At 42.2% G+C, this 18,196-nt stretch overlaps 1 protein-coding gene across 1 annotated transcript in view; it reads right to left on the bottom strand.

The window, feature by feature from the left end:
* The window catches only part of LOC122814504 (Snf2 related CREBBP activator protein), a 3,617,155-nt gene that overhangs the window by 2,356,242 nt on the left and 1,242,717 nt on the right, over positions 1–18,196 (bottom strand). Inside the window, exon 9 of the mRNA XM_044087079.1 lies at positions 1,049–1,251. Within this exon, the coding sequence (XP_043943014.1) occupies positions 1,049–1,251 (203 nt within the window). The remainder of the gene's footprint in view (positions 1–1,048; positions 1,252–18,196) is intronic.

Below are 18,196 nucleotides of genomic sequence, written 5' to 3'. Positions count from 1 at the left end.
CAGTAGTTTCACTATCAAATTTTGATTAGTAAATCGGACAGCAATAAAAAAACATCCTGAAGACTTGCATCTAGACATTAAATACAGGATATTCTTAGTGACAGCAATCAGAATCACGACAAGAGCTTTGGTAAGTGAAGAAGCCAAAAATAAGTATGACAGTGGTATGTGATGCCATATATGCACCAGTACTAAATGCAGGCAGCCTTCTGAATACAGGAGTATGCACCCTGCTAAACATGTGTGAGTACAGGAGTATGCACCAGTGCTAAACGCACGCAGCCTTCTGAGTACAGGAGTATGCACCAGTGCTAAACGCACGCAGCCTTCTGAGTACAGGAGTATGCACCCTGCTAAACATGTGTGAGTACAGGAGTATGCACCAGTGCTAAACGCACGCAGCCTTCTGAGTACAGGAGTATGCACCAGTACTAAACACACACTGCCTTGAGAGTACAGGAGTGTGGCTGGTGCAAAGGACAAACCAGTGAATTGGGATCCCCAGTTAGCTTCAAGTAGTATACACCAACATTCCAAAACAGTCAAAATAAACTAGTCCTTCAAAGAGATTAAACGCACACAGACAGATGTATGCAACTTTTTAACTGTTTATTCAATCGAAGGTGGACCAAACTAAAATCTTCTTGCAGCAGAAAACACAGCACAAAAAACAACTACAAATGGCAAGATGCACTATAATATCAGCTTCAGAAACAGACACAAATCCCTTAAAGATTGTAGCAAATCAGTACAAGATAAAGACCACTTCACAAAGAAGATACAACTGATCGCCAGAAAATGAATTTAACAGAAGAGACAACAGACATACTTGTATCAAAGGCCACTGGTTTTAGTGCTGCAAGATATTCTCCTAAAAACATTCCTGTTCAGTGGGTCTTGACTCAGCTACTGATGTACAATGCACCGTATCTAACGGAGAGACCTATTCCAACTGAAATCATCTCACTTGTACAATTATATGCATTCACTCCCTGCACACAACTGGAGACCTTATCTGCATTGTCTCTGATGACAAACATGGCCTTACCTGAGTTGTTGCTAATGTGTAGCCCTTGGGCTGTAAGCTCTCAGCAGCAGCTGCAATATCGGTTATCTCTTCTTTTCGCCCACCAGTGAGAGCAGAATCATTGCTGTGTTCCCCTTCATCTTTAGTGTGTCCCAAAAGATACTCCATACCTATCTCCGCCTCGCTGTTTTGGTCTTCCTCATTCTGGTCCTCTGCAAGAGACTCTGCAAGCAAAATTAATTACATAATGAACAGCAGGCAAAAATCTTACTTACCCAAGGCTGAGCTTTTGCCCCCTATGCAGAGCAGGCAAGAGTACAGTAGAAACTTGGCACCTTAACAGTAAGAAAGCAATAAGAATTCTACCTCAAGAAAACTAAGAATAGTTGTGTAAAATCTTACCGTAACCATAGCTGTCCCTCTCTTCCATGTTGCAGTATTCACTTTTGTGAGAGATTTCCCACTTCAGGCAATCTGACGTCAGCTCCTATACAAAACCTTTTTGCCTGGCTGCTGTAGGTGCATGGGACGTCACACGTAGGGCCATAAACCAGGATCCTTAAATGTGAAGTCGGCACGGACAGACCTCAGAAATTGAAGCCCACAGGAGTGGCCAGTGAGAACAAGATGTCAACAAAAGAAACAAATGCTGCTGTAAGGCTGAAGAGATAAGCCTTAGGGGATGTAAGCAGTGACCAGAGGCCAGACCTTGTAATATGAGAAAAATAGGGGGGTATGGAGGGTGGGAAGGAATACTGCAACATGGAAGAGGAGGACATCTATGGTTATGGTAAGATTTTACACAACTATTCTATGTCCGTCTATTCCAGTGTTGCAGTACTCACTTTGGTGGGGGAAGTACCACAGCTTAAGAGAAGAAATGGGAGGAGGTAGAGGATTCCTGGAAGGGTCTATATCATTTAAACAAAAGTTCGAAATGTCGATCCAGGGAGGTATGTCTCAGGTCATTCACACCAGCATGGACAATGACTGAGTCATATTTGTACTTGCCTTGGAGTGACCCGAGTGCTTGTGTTATGTAGCGGATCCTAGCGCCCGACAGGCAGCTCACCTTGACCTTCCCCTTGTTCAGCCTGGTGAGCAGGACACCAGTGTGTCTGACGATCGAGTCACCTATTACAAGTGCATCAGGTGTGTTGTTTAGCCTTAAGGGTTGTGACTGTTCGGCACACTAGCTTTGTGAGCTATGTGTTGCAAGTGTTTTGTTTTGGAAAGCACGTCCTCAGAGTAGAGCAGTCTGTAAGGGCCTAGACGTTGATCACCCAAAGTGTTGGGTTTAGCATTCGCAGCCGAGGGTGAATAAGAGATCCCTTTTGCTGAGATAGTAGGTCCACCTTGTGGGGTAACTTGTGGTGATTGCCCTAGGCTAAAGAATGAAGAAGGGGGAACCAGTGTTGCCTTGGTCAGTAGGGAGTCACCAGCAAGATTTTCGGTTGGTCCTTCTCGATTTTCAGAAGGACCTTTTGTAGTTGTGTGAAAGAGGGGGGGGGGGCATAGAGGAAAATCCCCTTCAAAGGAAAGCTGAAGGCATTTCCTCTCCAGGCTGATAGGAGTGTGATCCCTGCTGCAGAATTTGCTTAGTTGTCTGTTCTAGGGGGGAGGCAAACAGATCCACTTGAGGGGTGTCCCACCAGTGGGCTATGTCTAGAAAGGTTTCCCTGTTTAACATCCATTCATGAAGGTGAGAGGATGTTCTGCTGAGCAAGTCCCCTTGTTTGTTTTCCTGAGAGGGGATGTAAGAGGCCTGCAAGAACAGGTTGTGTTGGGTGGCTAGCTCCCAGATCTGTAGGGTTATCCTGCATAAGAGGTAGACTTTTGTCCCTCCCTCCTTGTTCAGGTACCACATGACCGTGGTGTTGTCTATAAGAATGTGATGAAGGCCTGGTTGAAGGATGGGATGAAAAGCCTGAAGGGCCAGCAAGACTGCAATCATCTCCCTGACATTGTGTTGAACCCTGTAACCCTTTAGAATTGCCCCCCCACACCCTAGAGCTGATGCATCTGTGTGCATGGATTGAGTAGGAGGAAGAAGTTGCAGGGGAATGCCTTCATTTCGGAGGAGGAGTTGAATCCACCACCTCAATTCTGACTTTAGGCAGGGCAGAAGGGGGATTTGTTGGACTAGGGAGTGTAGGTGCTAAGATCATACATTCGTTAAGTACCACTGAAATTTTCTCATGTGCAACCTGGCTAGAGGGAGCATGGGGATTGTGGCTACCACGAGTCCCAGTACTTGCAGAAACTGTCTTGTGGAAAGGTGGGTTGCCCCCAGATCATCTTGGAAGTGACTAGAGAGAGAGACTGCACTCTGTCCTGTGGGAGGAAGGATCTCATCAAATGCAATCTGATCCTGCATCTCAGGAAAACTTTCTCCTGCTGTGGGTACAGAGATGATTTTGGAAGGTTTAGGGTGAACCCCAAGTTGTGCAGGATGGTCATGGTGAACTTTAGGTGACGTAGGAGCATAGTTTTTGATTCTGCTAGGAGCCAGGATGTCATTCAGATAAGGGTATATTTGGATGACCCTGGTTCGGCAAAATGCAATGGCAGGACCCAGGCATTTTGTGAACACCTGAAGCAGTAGATAAGCCAAAGGGCAAGGCTGTAAATTGAAAATGCAAGGAAACAGCAGTAAATCTCAGGAATTTTCTGTGGGAGGGTAGGATAGGAATGTGGAAATAAGCTTCCTTTAATTCCAGAGTAACCATGAAGGCCTGGGGAGGATTCAGGGGCAGGAGGGATTGCAGAGAGCACATCCTGAAGGATGGAACTTTTAGGAACTGATTTAGGTAAGATAGGTCTAGTATGGGTCTCAAAGGACCATTCTTTTTTGTCATTAGGAATAGACAATAGAAGCCTTTTCCTTCATGGCCCACAGGGACTGTTTCTATAGTTCCTAGGGAGAAGAGCTCCTGCAGAATATGTGGGAATAGGTGGAGCTGTTATTTTGGTGGGAAGGGAATATTTTTTGGCCTTGTTTTTTCTTTCCAAGATAGGAAGTATCCTCTTTGAATAATGGAAAGGACCCATTGGTCTGAGGTGATGGTTTTCCAAAAGGAGAGGCAATGGGGTAGGGCAGGCAGACAAGGGGAGGTGGGCAAGGCAGTCGCATCAAGGAGGGGCCCCCTCTATCGGGAAAGCGCCGTCTGTAGGGTGCTTGGTTGGTCTGGAGTAAGGCTGTCTCCTAGATCCTCTTCTTGATCTGGAGGATGAGGGATGAGAAGTGAAAGGCATCCTCCTGACAAAGGAAGTCATAACAGGATAATTCCTGTATGCTTGTGTGTTAACTTGGTGCATTTTATTTTACGCATCTGTTCTATGCACTTTGTTTTTACCCTGAGTCGTTCGTATTCTTTTTGTTTGGCAAAAGGGGCACACGACGAATAATGGATATATCTACTCCTGAGGATGAAGAAATTCTGCCACATGTTCGTTTTTTTACAACTTTTGGATGTATCTGTGAATCCTTTATTGAATGCAGATTTAAACAGTGCTGCTAATCAAGAGAATTTTAATAACCAACAAATGCCTGAATTTTACAAGAACTATAGGGAGTTGGAAAATCTGCTATATAAATACAAAAGACTTCAATGGCAGTGCTTACATCTTCAAGCATCGTTGGACAGTAAAATTATTCCACATGGTCTCAGGATTTTAAATATGCCTACATATGGTCCTGAGTTGCTACACAGGTGGCACAAATTAAACTTAGTTTAGTTCTAGGTACATGGAGCTTTTGACAGATTTTTTTCTTTCCCATTGAAAAAGAGCTGAAGAGCCAGATTATTTTACTAGAAAGAAAGATTTCTGAAAGCCACATGAATGATGTGTTTAACAGAATGGAACAACTTCAAGAAAATATTGTTTCATATGAGAAAAGACTTCAAACAGTTAAATTGAATAAAATTAATCGAGATAAACTTGATTTTATGAAAAATCAGGTTTTCTCTTGGCCCAGAGAACACAGGAGGGCGTCGCCACAATAACATGCTAATCTACAGAGTAATCAGTCTGTTGCTACTTCTGCTTCTCAAGGAAGAAAGTTTATGCTACCTGAAACTGATTTTGAATAAAATGCAGCAAGCTCTAAGCATAATCTGCCTGCTGGCAGTCTTTCTATGTCAGTAAGCAGAACATATCAAATGAAGCTGTTGCAGAGTGTATTAAAACATCAGCAAACAGCAGTGTTATTACTTTATCTGACTGTGACCAGCATAGCTCTGTAAACAGAGCAGCTTCACAGTTGCAAAGTGAAAATCAAGCTGCAGCTATTGTCAGTAACAATATACAAACTACAAGTGCTTCCACGAATTCTGGAAATGTTAGCAGTCCACAGGATGCTGTTTTACATCAATGACAGGAAGTAAATAATGTTTTTTTGGACAAGAATATGAAAGGGAATTTTTCTTTGAAAAATCCCTTACCTTACAAAATACGGTCGAGGAGTACACAGTCAATGAAACAGGTAAGGAATCAACACCAGGAAGAGAACATGCAGTTAATGAAATGGAGAAGAACATGAATACAGGTTTGGTAACAAATATTTCCTCCATTGTTTTAAGTAAAGAACAAATTGCCCTTTTAAATAAGGGATTAACATTTATTCCTGCTAAGAAAGCAGATTCAGCAGAAATGCTGAAAGACTTAAGACTGTTGGGCAGAAGCCTTACTCTAAAAACTATATTTCCGGCTCAAACGAGTGACAATGTTACCATTTATACAAGACCTAGTACTTTCATTCCTGTGTTCCCATCAGGGATACAAACTTTCATAGATGTTTGTGTGACTGGCTTTAAGGAACTGGACATGCAAACAACTAAAAAACAGGTTTTGCAATTTGTCTAATGATGAATTTAGAGCTTTGCAGCAACTAAAGAATATGCATTCTGTAGAGGTTGAACAAGCTGACAAGGGTAGGGACATTGTATTACTGGACCGAGACCTTTACATTTCTCAAATGAGAAATTTGTTATTGAATACACAAGTATATGAATGTATTAACAGAACGACGGTCAATGGGATTATAGATAGGGTGTCTTTTTTAATTTTTGATCTTTTAATTACTAATTTGATTGAGGAATCATTATTTAAATATTTTACTACTGAGAACCCGGTTATATCAAAAATACATGGTCTACCGAAAATGCATAAAAATGCTGTTATTCCACCCATGAGACCTATCATATCCGGAACTGGCTGGTGCACTGAGCCATTGTCCATTTTTGTAGAAGGAATGTTACATTTTTTTTAGATGAATGCTACACTATTCATTTAGATACTAACATGTTTTAGAACGTCTACATAATAGAATAATGACTCTGGGACAGGGAGATAATTCCATTTTTGTTACCATGGACATAGAATCGTTTACTTGTATACCTAATTTATGGGGAACAGACAAAGTTAGAGAATTTTTAACAGTGAATAGATGTTCTGACAATAAGACAATTCAATTAATATGTAGTCTTTTGGAGATTATTTTAGAAAACAATGCATGTCTATTTGAGAATTAATTTTATTTGCAAACGGTTGGTGTAGCTATGGGCACTGCATGTGCAAATAGGTAGGCCAACTTGGCATTGGTGTGCTGGGAACAACTTTCTATATTTACTGACAGTAACCCCTTTTTTGCACAAGTGTTGTGGTACGTCCGTTTTTTGATGATGTTTTCATGTTATGGAATGGAAATGACAATGAACTTAAGAATTTTATAGATTATTTACATAGTACTATGGAGTTTTTAAGATTTACTTTTAACAGCTCAGATTTAGAAATTGACTTTCTTGATGTTAAAGTCAGAAAATCTGATTGTAATGAAATTATTAGCAGCATTTACCAAAAACCTACTAGGAAGAATGCATTACACAAAACAAGTATGCATCCTAGGCATATTCCTAGAAATACTTTTTATTTTATTTATTTATTAATTTAAATGTGTTGACCGGGAGTGTCCGACAGGACGTAGGTCAATTTTCAGCAGAGGCCCGGGGAGAAAAGCTCCACAGTAAAATAAACAGACAGCAGTTACATTGGATTACATAGCGATTAACAATTTAACATAGCAATTACTTACAACATATTTACAGATGAACATAGTACATCAGTAGACAACTAGAATCTTTATCTGTGAAGTACATAACAGACATTAACAAATGTTACAATGAGAAGTTCCTGCTGTATAATAAGTACTAAGCTTATGAGCATCTGAGCTTGCTATAATCAAGGCAGTTAGTCGAGTGGAGAGAAAGGTAGTGGTTGGATGGGGTGGATGATATTAGAGAGGGAGTTGCAAGGGCATAAGCCAGCATGTTTTTAGGTGCGCTTTTAGTAAAGTTTTGAAGTGGGTGCATGATGGTACGGAGGTAATTGTGGGTGGGAGGGAGTTCCATAATCTGGCTATGGTGCAAGAGAATAGTGCTTCACTAGCAGAGTTATTGGCTTTAGTGATCTGCAAGTGATTTTTGTTGCTGGATCTTAGTGGTCTGGTGGTGCGATAGGGTTGGAGTAGATTCTGAGGGATGGGACATTTAGTGGATGGTTTACTAGTTTGTGGGCGAGTGAGAGTTGATACCACTGAAGGAGGTGAGGGAGTTCAAGCCAGCCCAGTTAGCAAGTGAGAGACAGTGGTGACTACGGTAGGATGCCCCTGTGGCGAATTTGGTGATTTTGTTGTAGCAGGTCTCTAAGCTTGTTTAGGTCACATTGCCTTGGGTTGGTATATATTGGAGAGGCATAAAGTAGGGTGGAGATAAAGTGGGAATTTGCTATTGAAATCTTTGCTGCTTTGGTGAGAAATTGCTTATTTCTGTATAACGCTCCTAGTTTTTTGTGGACTTTTTTTATGGTCATGGATATGTGAATGTCAAATTTTAGTTTGTCTATTTCCACTCTATATAGCTCCATGTACCTAGAACTAAACTAAGTTTAATTCATGCCACCTGCGTAGCAACTCAGGACGCAATTTGGTGTGTTCAGTTGGGTATATAGTGGTGTTGTCTTTTGCTGTGATGTTAAAGTGAGAGTTGTATTGAGTACGTTTGGTGGGTTGGAAGATGAGTAGTTTAGTTTTGTTTGGGTTGAGTATTAATTGGGCATCGGATAACCATGTTTCAACAGAGGAAAAGGCTTCCTGTGTGACTTTTTGCAGTTTGGGTAGGGACTGGGCTGAGCAGATGATGGTCGAGTCATCTGCGTACTGCATGAGTGTGCCACGTTTGGTGGCAGAGGCTAGATTATTGGTGTAAACAGAGAAGAGTAGGGGTCCAAGGATGGATCCTTGGGGAACCCCTATAGAGACAGGTAGTTGGGGAGATATGTCATTCTGCCATACAACAGATTGTTGGCGGTCAGACAGGTAACCCCGAAACCAGTTGGTGACTGATTGTGAGAAGGATAGGATATTGAGGACAGAGATAAGTTGTGTGGGATCATGTCAAATGCTTTAGATAGGTCTAGGAAAGTAGCAGAGGAGAGGTAGCCATTGTTTTTATGCTGAAGGATAGTGTTAGTAAAGGAGAGTAAGGCAGTGGTGGTGCAATGGTTTGGTCGGAACCACGCTGAGTACTGGAAAGGAGGTTGTTAGTAAGTAGGTAGTCTGAGACCTGAGAGTGTATGCATCTCTCTAGTATTTTGGAGAGTGGAGAGAGAATAGCTATGGGGCGGTAATTGGTTAGTTCTGCGGAGGGTCCGCCTTTGTGGAGGAGAATTATATGTGATACTTTCCACAGTGTGGGAACGTAACTTTCTGACAGAGATCAGTTAATCAAGATGGATACTGGGTAGGCCAGAGCATCAGCTGCGATTTGTAGATATTCACTTGGGAGGTTGTCTGCTGCTAATCTGGTGGGTTGAAGTTTAGTTAAGAGTTTTTTTTATGTTGGAGGTAGGTACAGGAGAAAAAGAGAAGGCAGTGGGGAGATTACTAGTTGAAGGTGTGGGTTGGAGGGGAGGGGGGTTGTGTTGTGTTGTTTAGCTAGTAATAGTATGGTTTGGGTGAAGTGTGTGTTGAATGAGGTAGCAATATTTTCTGAGGAGTGAGGGTACTGAACTTTACCTGGGTGGAGGATGGAGTTTAGGGAGGACCAGAATTGTTTGGGGCTGTGTTGTGAGGAGTCTAGGGCACTGAATACACTGAAAGGACAGGTATTTAGAGTTCTGTACCTACATAATAAGGACGATGATGCTAAAGCAGCCCTTGCAAATTTGAAGTTAAGAGTTTTTAGATAGGGGCTATGCGACAGGAGAGATGGACAAGACTATAACTGAAGCATGGAAATTAAGAAATAGCAGATGCGTACCTTATTTTACAACCATGACAGATAGAGAAGACAGGAATACTCGCACTGCAGACACTAATCAATTTTCCAGCAGTTTTTCAATATTCTAGCGATGTTAATGAAAATAAGAAGATTAGGGAGAGAAACTGGCATTCACTTCCAGAAGTACCAGAGATGACTAATATAATCACTGAAACTCCATTATTTCCTTTCAGGAATAACAAGTCTTTAAAGCAACATTTATGTTATAGAACAGAACCTAATAGATTGGATTTTTCTACATGTGTTGGTACTTTTCCATGCAGACGTTGTACTGCATGTAAATATAATCATAGCAACAAGACATTAATTCATCCTCTACGCAAATTTACTATAACCAGTTATAGCTATGCAGATTGTAGGACTGCTAATGTTGTGTATTTTTGTTTCTGTCAAAAATGTTTTTCATATTATGTAGGAAAAACTAATAGAGTCCTGAAAGACAGGATCCTTGAGCATGTTAAAGATATAAATAATTGTAAAGAAACAAGTGCACTGGCAAATCATGTTAGAAAAACTGATTAGTCTCATACTTAAGTGTTTTGTTATTCAACATGTCCTCTCAAATATACGGGGAGGTGACTTAGAAAATACTATAGAAAGCATGGAACAAAATGGATTCTTAAGTTGAATGCTGAGAAATATCCTGGCTTGAATGGAAATAGTTCCTTAAAACCTTTTTTAAAAGCCAGACCATTGAAGCACTAGAATTATTATATTTAAGTATTTTAACCAAGTCTTTTATATTTATAGTATGGTTTTAACTATTTATTAGTATATTAATTGATATTTCTTTGTTTTTATGCATATTTACATATATTTACGGTTACACATTTATTAGCACTGAACATGTGACTATTGGACTGTCAGCTGACTTTATTGCATCTTCTTATTATGTTAAACTACTGTGTCTGATAAAGCAACTAGTGTAGTTGTGAAAGCGCTAACCATTTTTATTTTTTCTATTTTTGGTTTGAATAAACGTATGCTTGTGTGTTAGCCTGGTGCATTTTACTTTATTTTAATTCCTGTAAGTACTTAGGGAAAGGGAAACCAGCAAAGGTTTGATGTCTTGCAGCTCTTTGCTTTTCTCTTGCAAGTTTCTGAAGAGCTCATCTGATTTCTTGCCAAAAAGAAGATTGTGGTCCAGTGGAGCATCCATATTTTTGGATTTGAAATTCTCTGGAAGGGATTGAAGACATAGCCAGGAATATATGCATAGGGGAGATGCAGAAGCTGCATGCCTGGCCAAGACTTCTGCTGCATCATAACTACACTGAGTGTCTGGCCACTTGGGTGGCTAAGGACAGTTTTGACACAATGTTAGGCTAGCAGGGTAGTGGCCCGAGACACTAGCTCCAGAGCATATTTTACCATGTGTGTTTGCCAATTATTGGATCTGAAAGCCAAGGTGGAATCAGCACACAAATTGTTGCCCAGTCTATCCACAGTTTTGCTGTCCTTCTCTGTTGGTAGGAGACTGGCAGAAGGTACCGGTCTAGATAGTCTGTCAAGAGCCACAGCAATGATAGCTGGATCTGCCAGTGGAGGTTTTACCAAGAATTTTTGGTAATCAGGCACCTTATAAAACCGTCTGGTCTTCTAGGGGCTGTGAGTCTGGGTACTTACACAGCTGAATGTGCCCAGGAAGGCTGGGAGCACAGGAGGTACAGCTGAAGGAAAGGGAGACTCAAGTTGCAGAAGTTCAAAGTACCTCTTCTGGGTGCCAGACATCAGGGTAGTGTACCATTTGAAGTACTCCTTTATTTTAGTTATAGTTTCCCCAACAGTTAAATCTTCAGGTGGGGAGTCCCCTTCAATGGAGTCTTCATCTGAGGAGTAGTAGTCAATAGGGTAAGCAATTTGGGACACATAAGAGACTGATTCCTCTGAGGATGAATCATATTGATACTGCTGTTCTTCGCCCTCTTGAGGAGTTGGATGTTGGGGAAAAGAGGCACAGGCTGGGTGAGGGCTGAGCACAGCAATGGTGGAAGGAGCAGAGCCTGAGGGCCATGAAGGCCTGCATAAGACAGTTTGTAAGAGGCTGCCAATCAGGCTGTGCTTCAGAAACAGGAGTGGTATGTTTTGTCTTCTGTCTTTTCTTGGAAGGTGCAAGCTTCAGGGACGGCCTAGGGATTAAAAGTTGGCCTGCAGCAGGACAGGACTCTGTCAGTCGTCCAACAAGAGGTTCCCCCTCGACGCCGGTTGGGGCAGATGGCTGAACAGTCTGCAGAAGTGCATTCCGTGGCTGCAGAAACTGCTTCCTCAGCCGGAACCGTCAAAGCTAATGGAGAAAGCTGGGGTTCCTCAGCCTCTATAGCATAAGCCGGCAGGATTTCCGATAGAGTGGCAGTAGAAACAGGACTGGTAAAACTTTGGCCTTCTTCCTGGATGGTTTGGGTTGGTCGACCAACTCCAGGTCCATCCTAAAAGCTAGGAGTTTAAGACGCTGGTTCTAGAGATATAAATTTAACAAAGCCATACGACTGCGAAGTGTCTTTGGCATAAAGGACTTACAAATGGAATACGATGTGTGGTCGTATTCGCTATCTAACAAAATACGCACTTATTTTGAGTATCTTTGTGCAGTATCTGCCAGCTGCAATTACATTTGCCTTTTTAGCTGACATTGGCCAAAAACTACAGCAAACCAAGCACAAGCTATGATAAAGAAAACAAAAAAACTCAACGGCGTACTTGTCTTTCCGAAGTAATCGTAAATAGGAGATGAATGACTGAAGTGATGATGTCTGCGACTAAAATGTTCTGAGGTCTGCGGGTGCCAACATCACATTTAAGGACCCTGGTTTATGCCCCTACGTGTGATGTACCACGCACCTACAGAAGCCAGGCAAAAAGCTTTTGTATAGGAGCAGACGTCAGATTGCCAAGGCGAAAAATCCCACACCAAAGTGAACATGGCAACATTGGAATGGAAAGACATCTAATATTACTTACCTTGAAATTGTGATGAACAAGGAAATAACTACCCAAGCAAAGTGCAAGGGAATCAGTTTATATTGGGTATAAAAAAAAATATTATAAGAAGTATAGAAATGCACAATCAACAGGTCTGGAGCACATGAGCATTCTACCGTCTCAGCTACTGCAGCCTTCAAAAGGGGCTCTTTAAGGCTTCATTAAAGTATTTCTGGGCATTCTTTTATATATATATATATATATATATATATATATATGTATGTATATATATATATATATATATATATATATATATATATATATATATATATATGTATGTATGTATATATATATATATATATATATATATATATGTGTATATATATATATATATATATATATATATATATATATATATATATATATATAAAGAAAAAGTGCTTATTTTATTTATTTATTTTTTATTTTACATTTGTTGACCGGGCTAGTCCAGCTGGATATATGTCCATTTTCAGTGGAGGCCCCGGGGGAAAAGCTCCAAGACAAGTGTTGTGTACACTTACCATAAATGTAGATGTTAGAGTGTATTCACTGCTGCAGTCATTACATTTGGGTTATCTGCTTGCAGGTAGCCCTCAGTAGGCCGGATTAATAAAGTCGTGGGTCCTGCGTCTGTTGCTGTCCCTTCTTCCATGATGTCAGGTCGTCAGGGGTAAAAAAACATGCAGCTGACGTCATTACATCTGTTTTTCTTGCCCCAGATGTCAGGTGCCCCCCTAATGGGAAGCAATTAAATATAAAAGTAGAATGATATACCTCCAACAAAAAAGCATATACACCAAAAAGGCTTTTAAGCACAGTAAAGGAAAGTAGTGGTACAGCCAAAAAGAAGTTAAGGGGGCTGGAGGGAGGGAAACCAGGACTGCAACAGTGAATGCACTCAAACATCTACAGTTATGGTAAGTGTACACAACTGTAATATGCTCTTCGTGTTTCACTGCTACAGTCATTACACTTGGGTAGATTCCCAAAGCTATGGTTGGGGAGGAGGAATTTAGATAGCATTAGGACAAGGCCCTGCAAGACTGCAGTAGTAAAGCCGGCTCTGGATTTAGAGAAAATTGGCAAATGGTAATGCTTTGTGTATGTATGTACAGAACTCCAGGGTAGCAGCTTCTAAAATGTCCCTGGTAGGGACACCTCTCAGAAAGGCTGTAGAGGTAAGATGCAGCCCTGGTTGAATGGGGTCTGATCCCCTGTGAGATAGGTTTTCCATGGTGCTTATAGCAGAAATGAATGCAATGGCCTATCCATTTAGAAATGGCTTATTTTGAAATAGCCTTCCACTCTGCCCCTGCAGCAAATGCCATCAGCAGTTGTTCAGATTTCTATTGAGGTTTAGTCCTGTCCAAGTAAAATCTAAGTGGTCTGTGCACATATAAGGAATGCAGTATCCGTTCTCCTTTGTTCTGTGGATTGGGAAAGAAGGTTGGCAAATGAATGGACTGATTAAGAGCCACACTGGATACAACCGTGGGCATGAAGGATGGACTGGTTTTAAGGGACACCCTGTCCGCATGATAGATGATGAAAGGCTCCACTGCCATAAGGGCCTGAAATTCAGATACCCTTCTAGCTGATGTGATTGCTAAAAGGAAAGCTGTTTTCCAAGAAAGAAATTTTAAGTCTGCAGTAGAAGCTGGCTCGAAAGGAGGTAGAATGAGTTTCTCCAAAACAAAGTTAAGGTCCCAGGATGGGGATGGAGCTCTCCTGGGTGGTCTCATATTTTTGGCCCCTCTGAGGAACTGTTTGAGCAGTGGATGAGAGAACAGGTGAGGTTCTGTGTTATAATGAGCTAAAATGGCTAAGACATGGATTTTAATGGAGGAAAAAGACAGGCCCTTGTGAAGCATCTCAATTAAGAATTGTAAAATCGGAGGTAAATTGGGAGCTGCTGTGCTCATCCCTTGAGATTGGTTCCAGGTACAGAATCTTTTTCATTTTTCAGCATAAGATTTTCTAGTACTAGGCTTCCGTGTCTCTAAAATATCCATCACAGGTTTACTGAGGGATGGTAAAGGAGAGATTATGTAATTAGCTAGGCTGCAAGGTTCACTGTTAGAAGCTGAGGGTGCAGAATCTGGTTCTCCTGCTGAGACAACAGGGAAGGAGTCTGAGGCAGGTGCCATAGGGATAACCGTGACACACTGCGCAGGAGGGGGTACACCAGTGTTGGTGCGGCTAGTCTGGAGCAATCAAAATCATCATTGGTTTGTGCGGTTTGATTTTTAGTAGTACTTTGGAGAGGAGAGCAGAGGCAGAGGGGGGGGGGGGGAGGCATAGACTGATGGGTTTTTCCAGCTGAAGGATAGAGCATCCACATTCCAGGCTCATGTGTGGGGAGTCCTTGTGCAAAATTTGTCCAATAGGTAGTTCTGGGGAGAGGCAAACAGATCTATACATGGGCTCCCCCATTTGCTTGTCAACATGTTGAAAATCCTTGGTTCCAGTTTCCACTCGTGTGGGTCCATGAGGATTCTGCTTAGTCCGTCTGCCAGTGTACTTAATTTTCCTGGCAGGAATTGAGCTTGTAGGTGCACTTGGTAGCTAAAGGCTGTATTCCACAGTGCCATGGCCAGTCTGCAGAGGGGGGTAAGAATGTGTACCACCCCTGCTTGTTTATGTACCACATAACAGTGGTGTTTGTCAGTCTTTACCATTAGTTGTCCAGGAAGAATGTGGTCCTTGAAGGCTGTCAGAGCATTCTGCACAGCTAACATTTATTTTTGACTGATATGCAGGTGCATTTGACTTTGGTTCCATTTGCCCTGAATGCACTTCCCTGCTAGGTGACCCCCCCCCCCTCTATGCAGAGTCTGATTTGATCAAGGGTTTGAGCGGCAGGGGGTAATGTGAAAGGTAGTCCCTTGTTTTGGTGGCAGGCCTCTGCCCACCAAAGGAACTCTAGGCGTAGGAAATGCAGGAGGCCATGAACCCCAAGGCTTGCAGTATTTGTCTTGCAGATAAGCAGGGTTTTTGTGGCCACTTGTCTGAAGTAGGTTGTCAAATGAATTTGTTTCTGTGGCGTGAGGTAAACCATCTGGGAAGTTGTATTCAAGCTTGCTCCCAGGAATATAGTTCGTTGACAGGGTACCAGGTGTGATTTCTTTTCGTTTATGGTGTACCCCAGACAAGTTAGAACCCTTTGTACAAATGCCAGATGATTCAAAAGTATGTCCTGGCTTTCTGCTTGGATTAGATATATTTGAATATTTCTTTGCCTGCAAAATGCAATAACTGGAGCTAGGCACTTTGTGAATACCCTGGGTGCAGTAGATAAGCCAAAGGGCAGTGCAGAGAACTGACAGTGCGTGTAGCCTGCTTTGAAGCGCAGGTATCTTCTGCAAGATTTCCTGATTGGGATATGCAGGTATGCCTTTTTATATTTAGTGTTGCCAACCAGGCTAGCCTAGCATAGGAAGTAATTGAAGAGTCAGCATCTTGAATTTTGGAATCTCTAAAAAGGTGTGTAAAGTAGACAGGTCCAGGATAGGACACTATGTCTTTTCTGGGTACCAGGAAAAGTCTAGAGTAGAAACCATGTCCCTTTTCCTCTTCTGGTACCAGCTGAATAGCCCCCATGCTTGAGAGAAAGTACTTGTTTTTGGGCCTCTGTCCACTGACTTGGGGGTAGGTCCAGACACCCGCTTGGTGCTGGCAACGTGTGGAAGTGAAATCTGTATCCCTGGGACACTATTTAAAACCCATATGTCCTGGGTAATGAGTTCCCATTTCTTTGCATGGGGCAGTCAGTTGATAAATGCTTGGAAATTTTAAAAGGAAGTAATTGAGACAGTTTACCATAGGGGAGAGTCGTCTTATTCCCAGATTTGGGCGTGCAGGCACCCCCACTGCTTAGTTCTGTGTCCCCTGGGACTGACACGTGAGGGTTTTGCTGTGTCTGGGTTTGGCTTGAGAAGACCTGGAAGAGGCTGGAAAGGACCAATTCTTAAAGGGCCAGTGCCTACTAAATGTAGGAGGCTGAACTTGTAAAAAACAGATTTAGCTTCATCTTCCATCTTTTTAAGAACTTCCTCAGCCTTGTTGCCAAACAGGCGGTCCTGATTTAAGGCAGCATCCAACAGCTTTAACATGATCAGACAAAGATTGCTCCTTAAGCCAAGCATGCCTTCTGAGCAAAGACCCAGTAACAGCAGCCCTGTAAGAGGCCTCTAATGAATCAAAACCACACTGCAAAGTATGTTTTCCAACTTGTTTAGCATAATGCATTAAATCCTGTAATTCTTTATTTTTCACACAGTCAGGAATCAACATAATTTTCTGTTTAAGCAGTCCAATAACATATGAAACTGGCAGTTTAAAGCCCTAATGGCCAAGGATGCAGAAGTGTAAACCTTCTTACCCCATCTATCCAGCACCCTGCAGTCTCCATCAGAAGTGGTAGGGTTTTTAGCAGTAGAAGCCTTAATGCCCTTGGGCCCCTGTGAAATAGTCTCTGGATGTGCAATAGGATTTTTAAAAAGGAACTTGTGGGACTCTGGGACCCTGTAGTATCTGTCAGGTTTTCAGGGAGCAGGAGGCAAGGAATCAGGGGCCAAACTAGATTCCGAAAAAGCATCAACAATGTCTAGTACAGGAGGAATAGCTAAAGGCCTATGCTGAGGTAGAAGGAAATCCCCAAGCCTCTTTTTTGAATCAGAAAAATCCTGGCTTTCCCAGTGGAAATGCTCCCTTAGAGTATGTAAGGTTTCTCCAACAGAAAAATCCTCAGGAGGGGAAGCAGAGGGAATGGAGTCTTCGGCATTAGAATCTTCATAAGTAGATAAGAGCAAATCCAGATCAGAAGAATGAGAAAAAACAGAACCCTGGTCAGAAGATTCATAATCAACTTCAGTCCTAGGCCATTAAGGGGGGGGTTTGGCTACCCCTGATTAAAATCATTAGATCTTCAGTCATTCTTATAATTTGTTTTTAAGGGATAGAGGCCTGAGCATGAAGTCTGGGCGTCAGTTTTCTTAGGCACAGTTCAAGATTTAGGCCTAAGTAAAGAAGGAGGCGTTGGTTTAATATGCAAGTCCGTAGGCCTGAATACACCCTCAGAAGCCGGTGTCTGCACACTGGCTCTGGACCCATCCAAGGTAGAGACATCTGTGGATTCAAGCATCTTGTGGCATACCGGACTCCGAAAGGGTCTCAGTAGAGGCCTGCGAATCAGAAGTAGTGGGTATCAGGGGCTGCAAAAGCGCCTCACTGAGTACTGGCAAACTGGCGACTGGCTTAGGAGAAGCGTTGTCGGCAGTTTGGGACCTCGGTGGCCTGTCTCTGTCTATCTTTGCATTTTTTCAGAATCCCGGTAGTCGGATGGCCAATCGACATTTCTGGATAAATAGAGAACCAAAATATTTAGAGGCGAAAATATACAGATGACTGATGGTACGCGGATTAAATAAAGCACAAAACCGACAGCAAGGTACGTCATGGTCAGGGCCTAGGCAAGGAATACAGTACAAATGAAAATCTTTATGAGGTATTTGCTTTCCACAAGTAATGCAATTACTAACTTTTTCTGACATCAATAAGGAGCTAGAAAAAGTTTCCCCAACGGGGTACTTAGCTTTAGTTGAAGACTTCGGTTCTGAAACTCGAAAACGAAAATTTTAGGAGTCGGTCGACCGGCACTTGAGAACTGCTTCGGGCACCGCATGGCAAGAAAGACTGATGTAATGGCATCGGCTGCATATTTTATACCCTTGACGACTTGACGTCATGGAAGAAGGGACAGCAACCGACCCAGGACCCAAGACTTTGTTAATCAGGCCGACTGAGGGCTACATGCAAGCAAATAACCCAAATGTAATGACTGCAACAGTGAAACATGAAGAACACCTTA

Source organism: Protopterus annectens, chromosome 10.part0 (assembly GCF_019279795.1).
Source record: "Protopterus annectens isolate FY-2018-M chromosome 10.part0, PAN1.0, whole genome shotgun sequence".
In the NCBI taxonomy this organism is placed as follows: domain Eukaryota; kingdom Metazoa; phylum Chordata; order Ceratodontiformes; family Protopteridae; genus Protopterus; species Protopterus annectens.
This window is presented reverse-complemented; position numbering and strand designations above follow the sequence as displayed.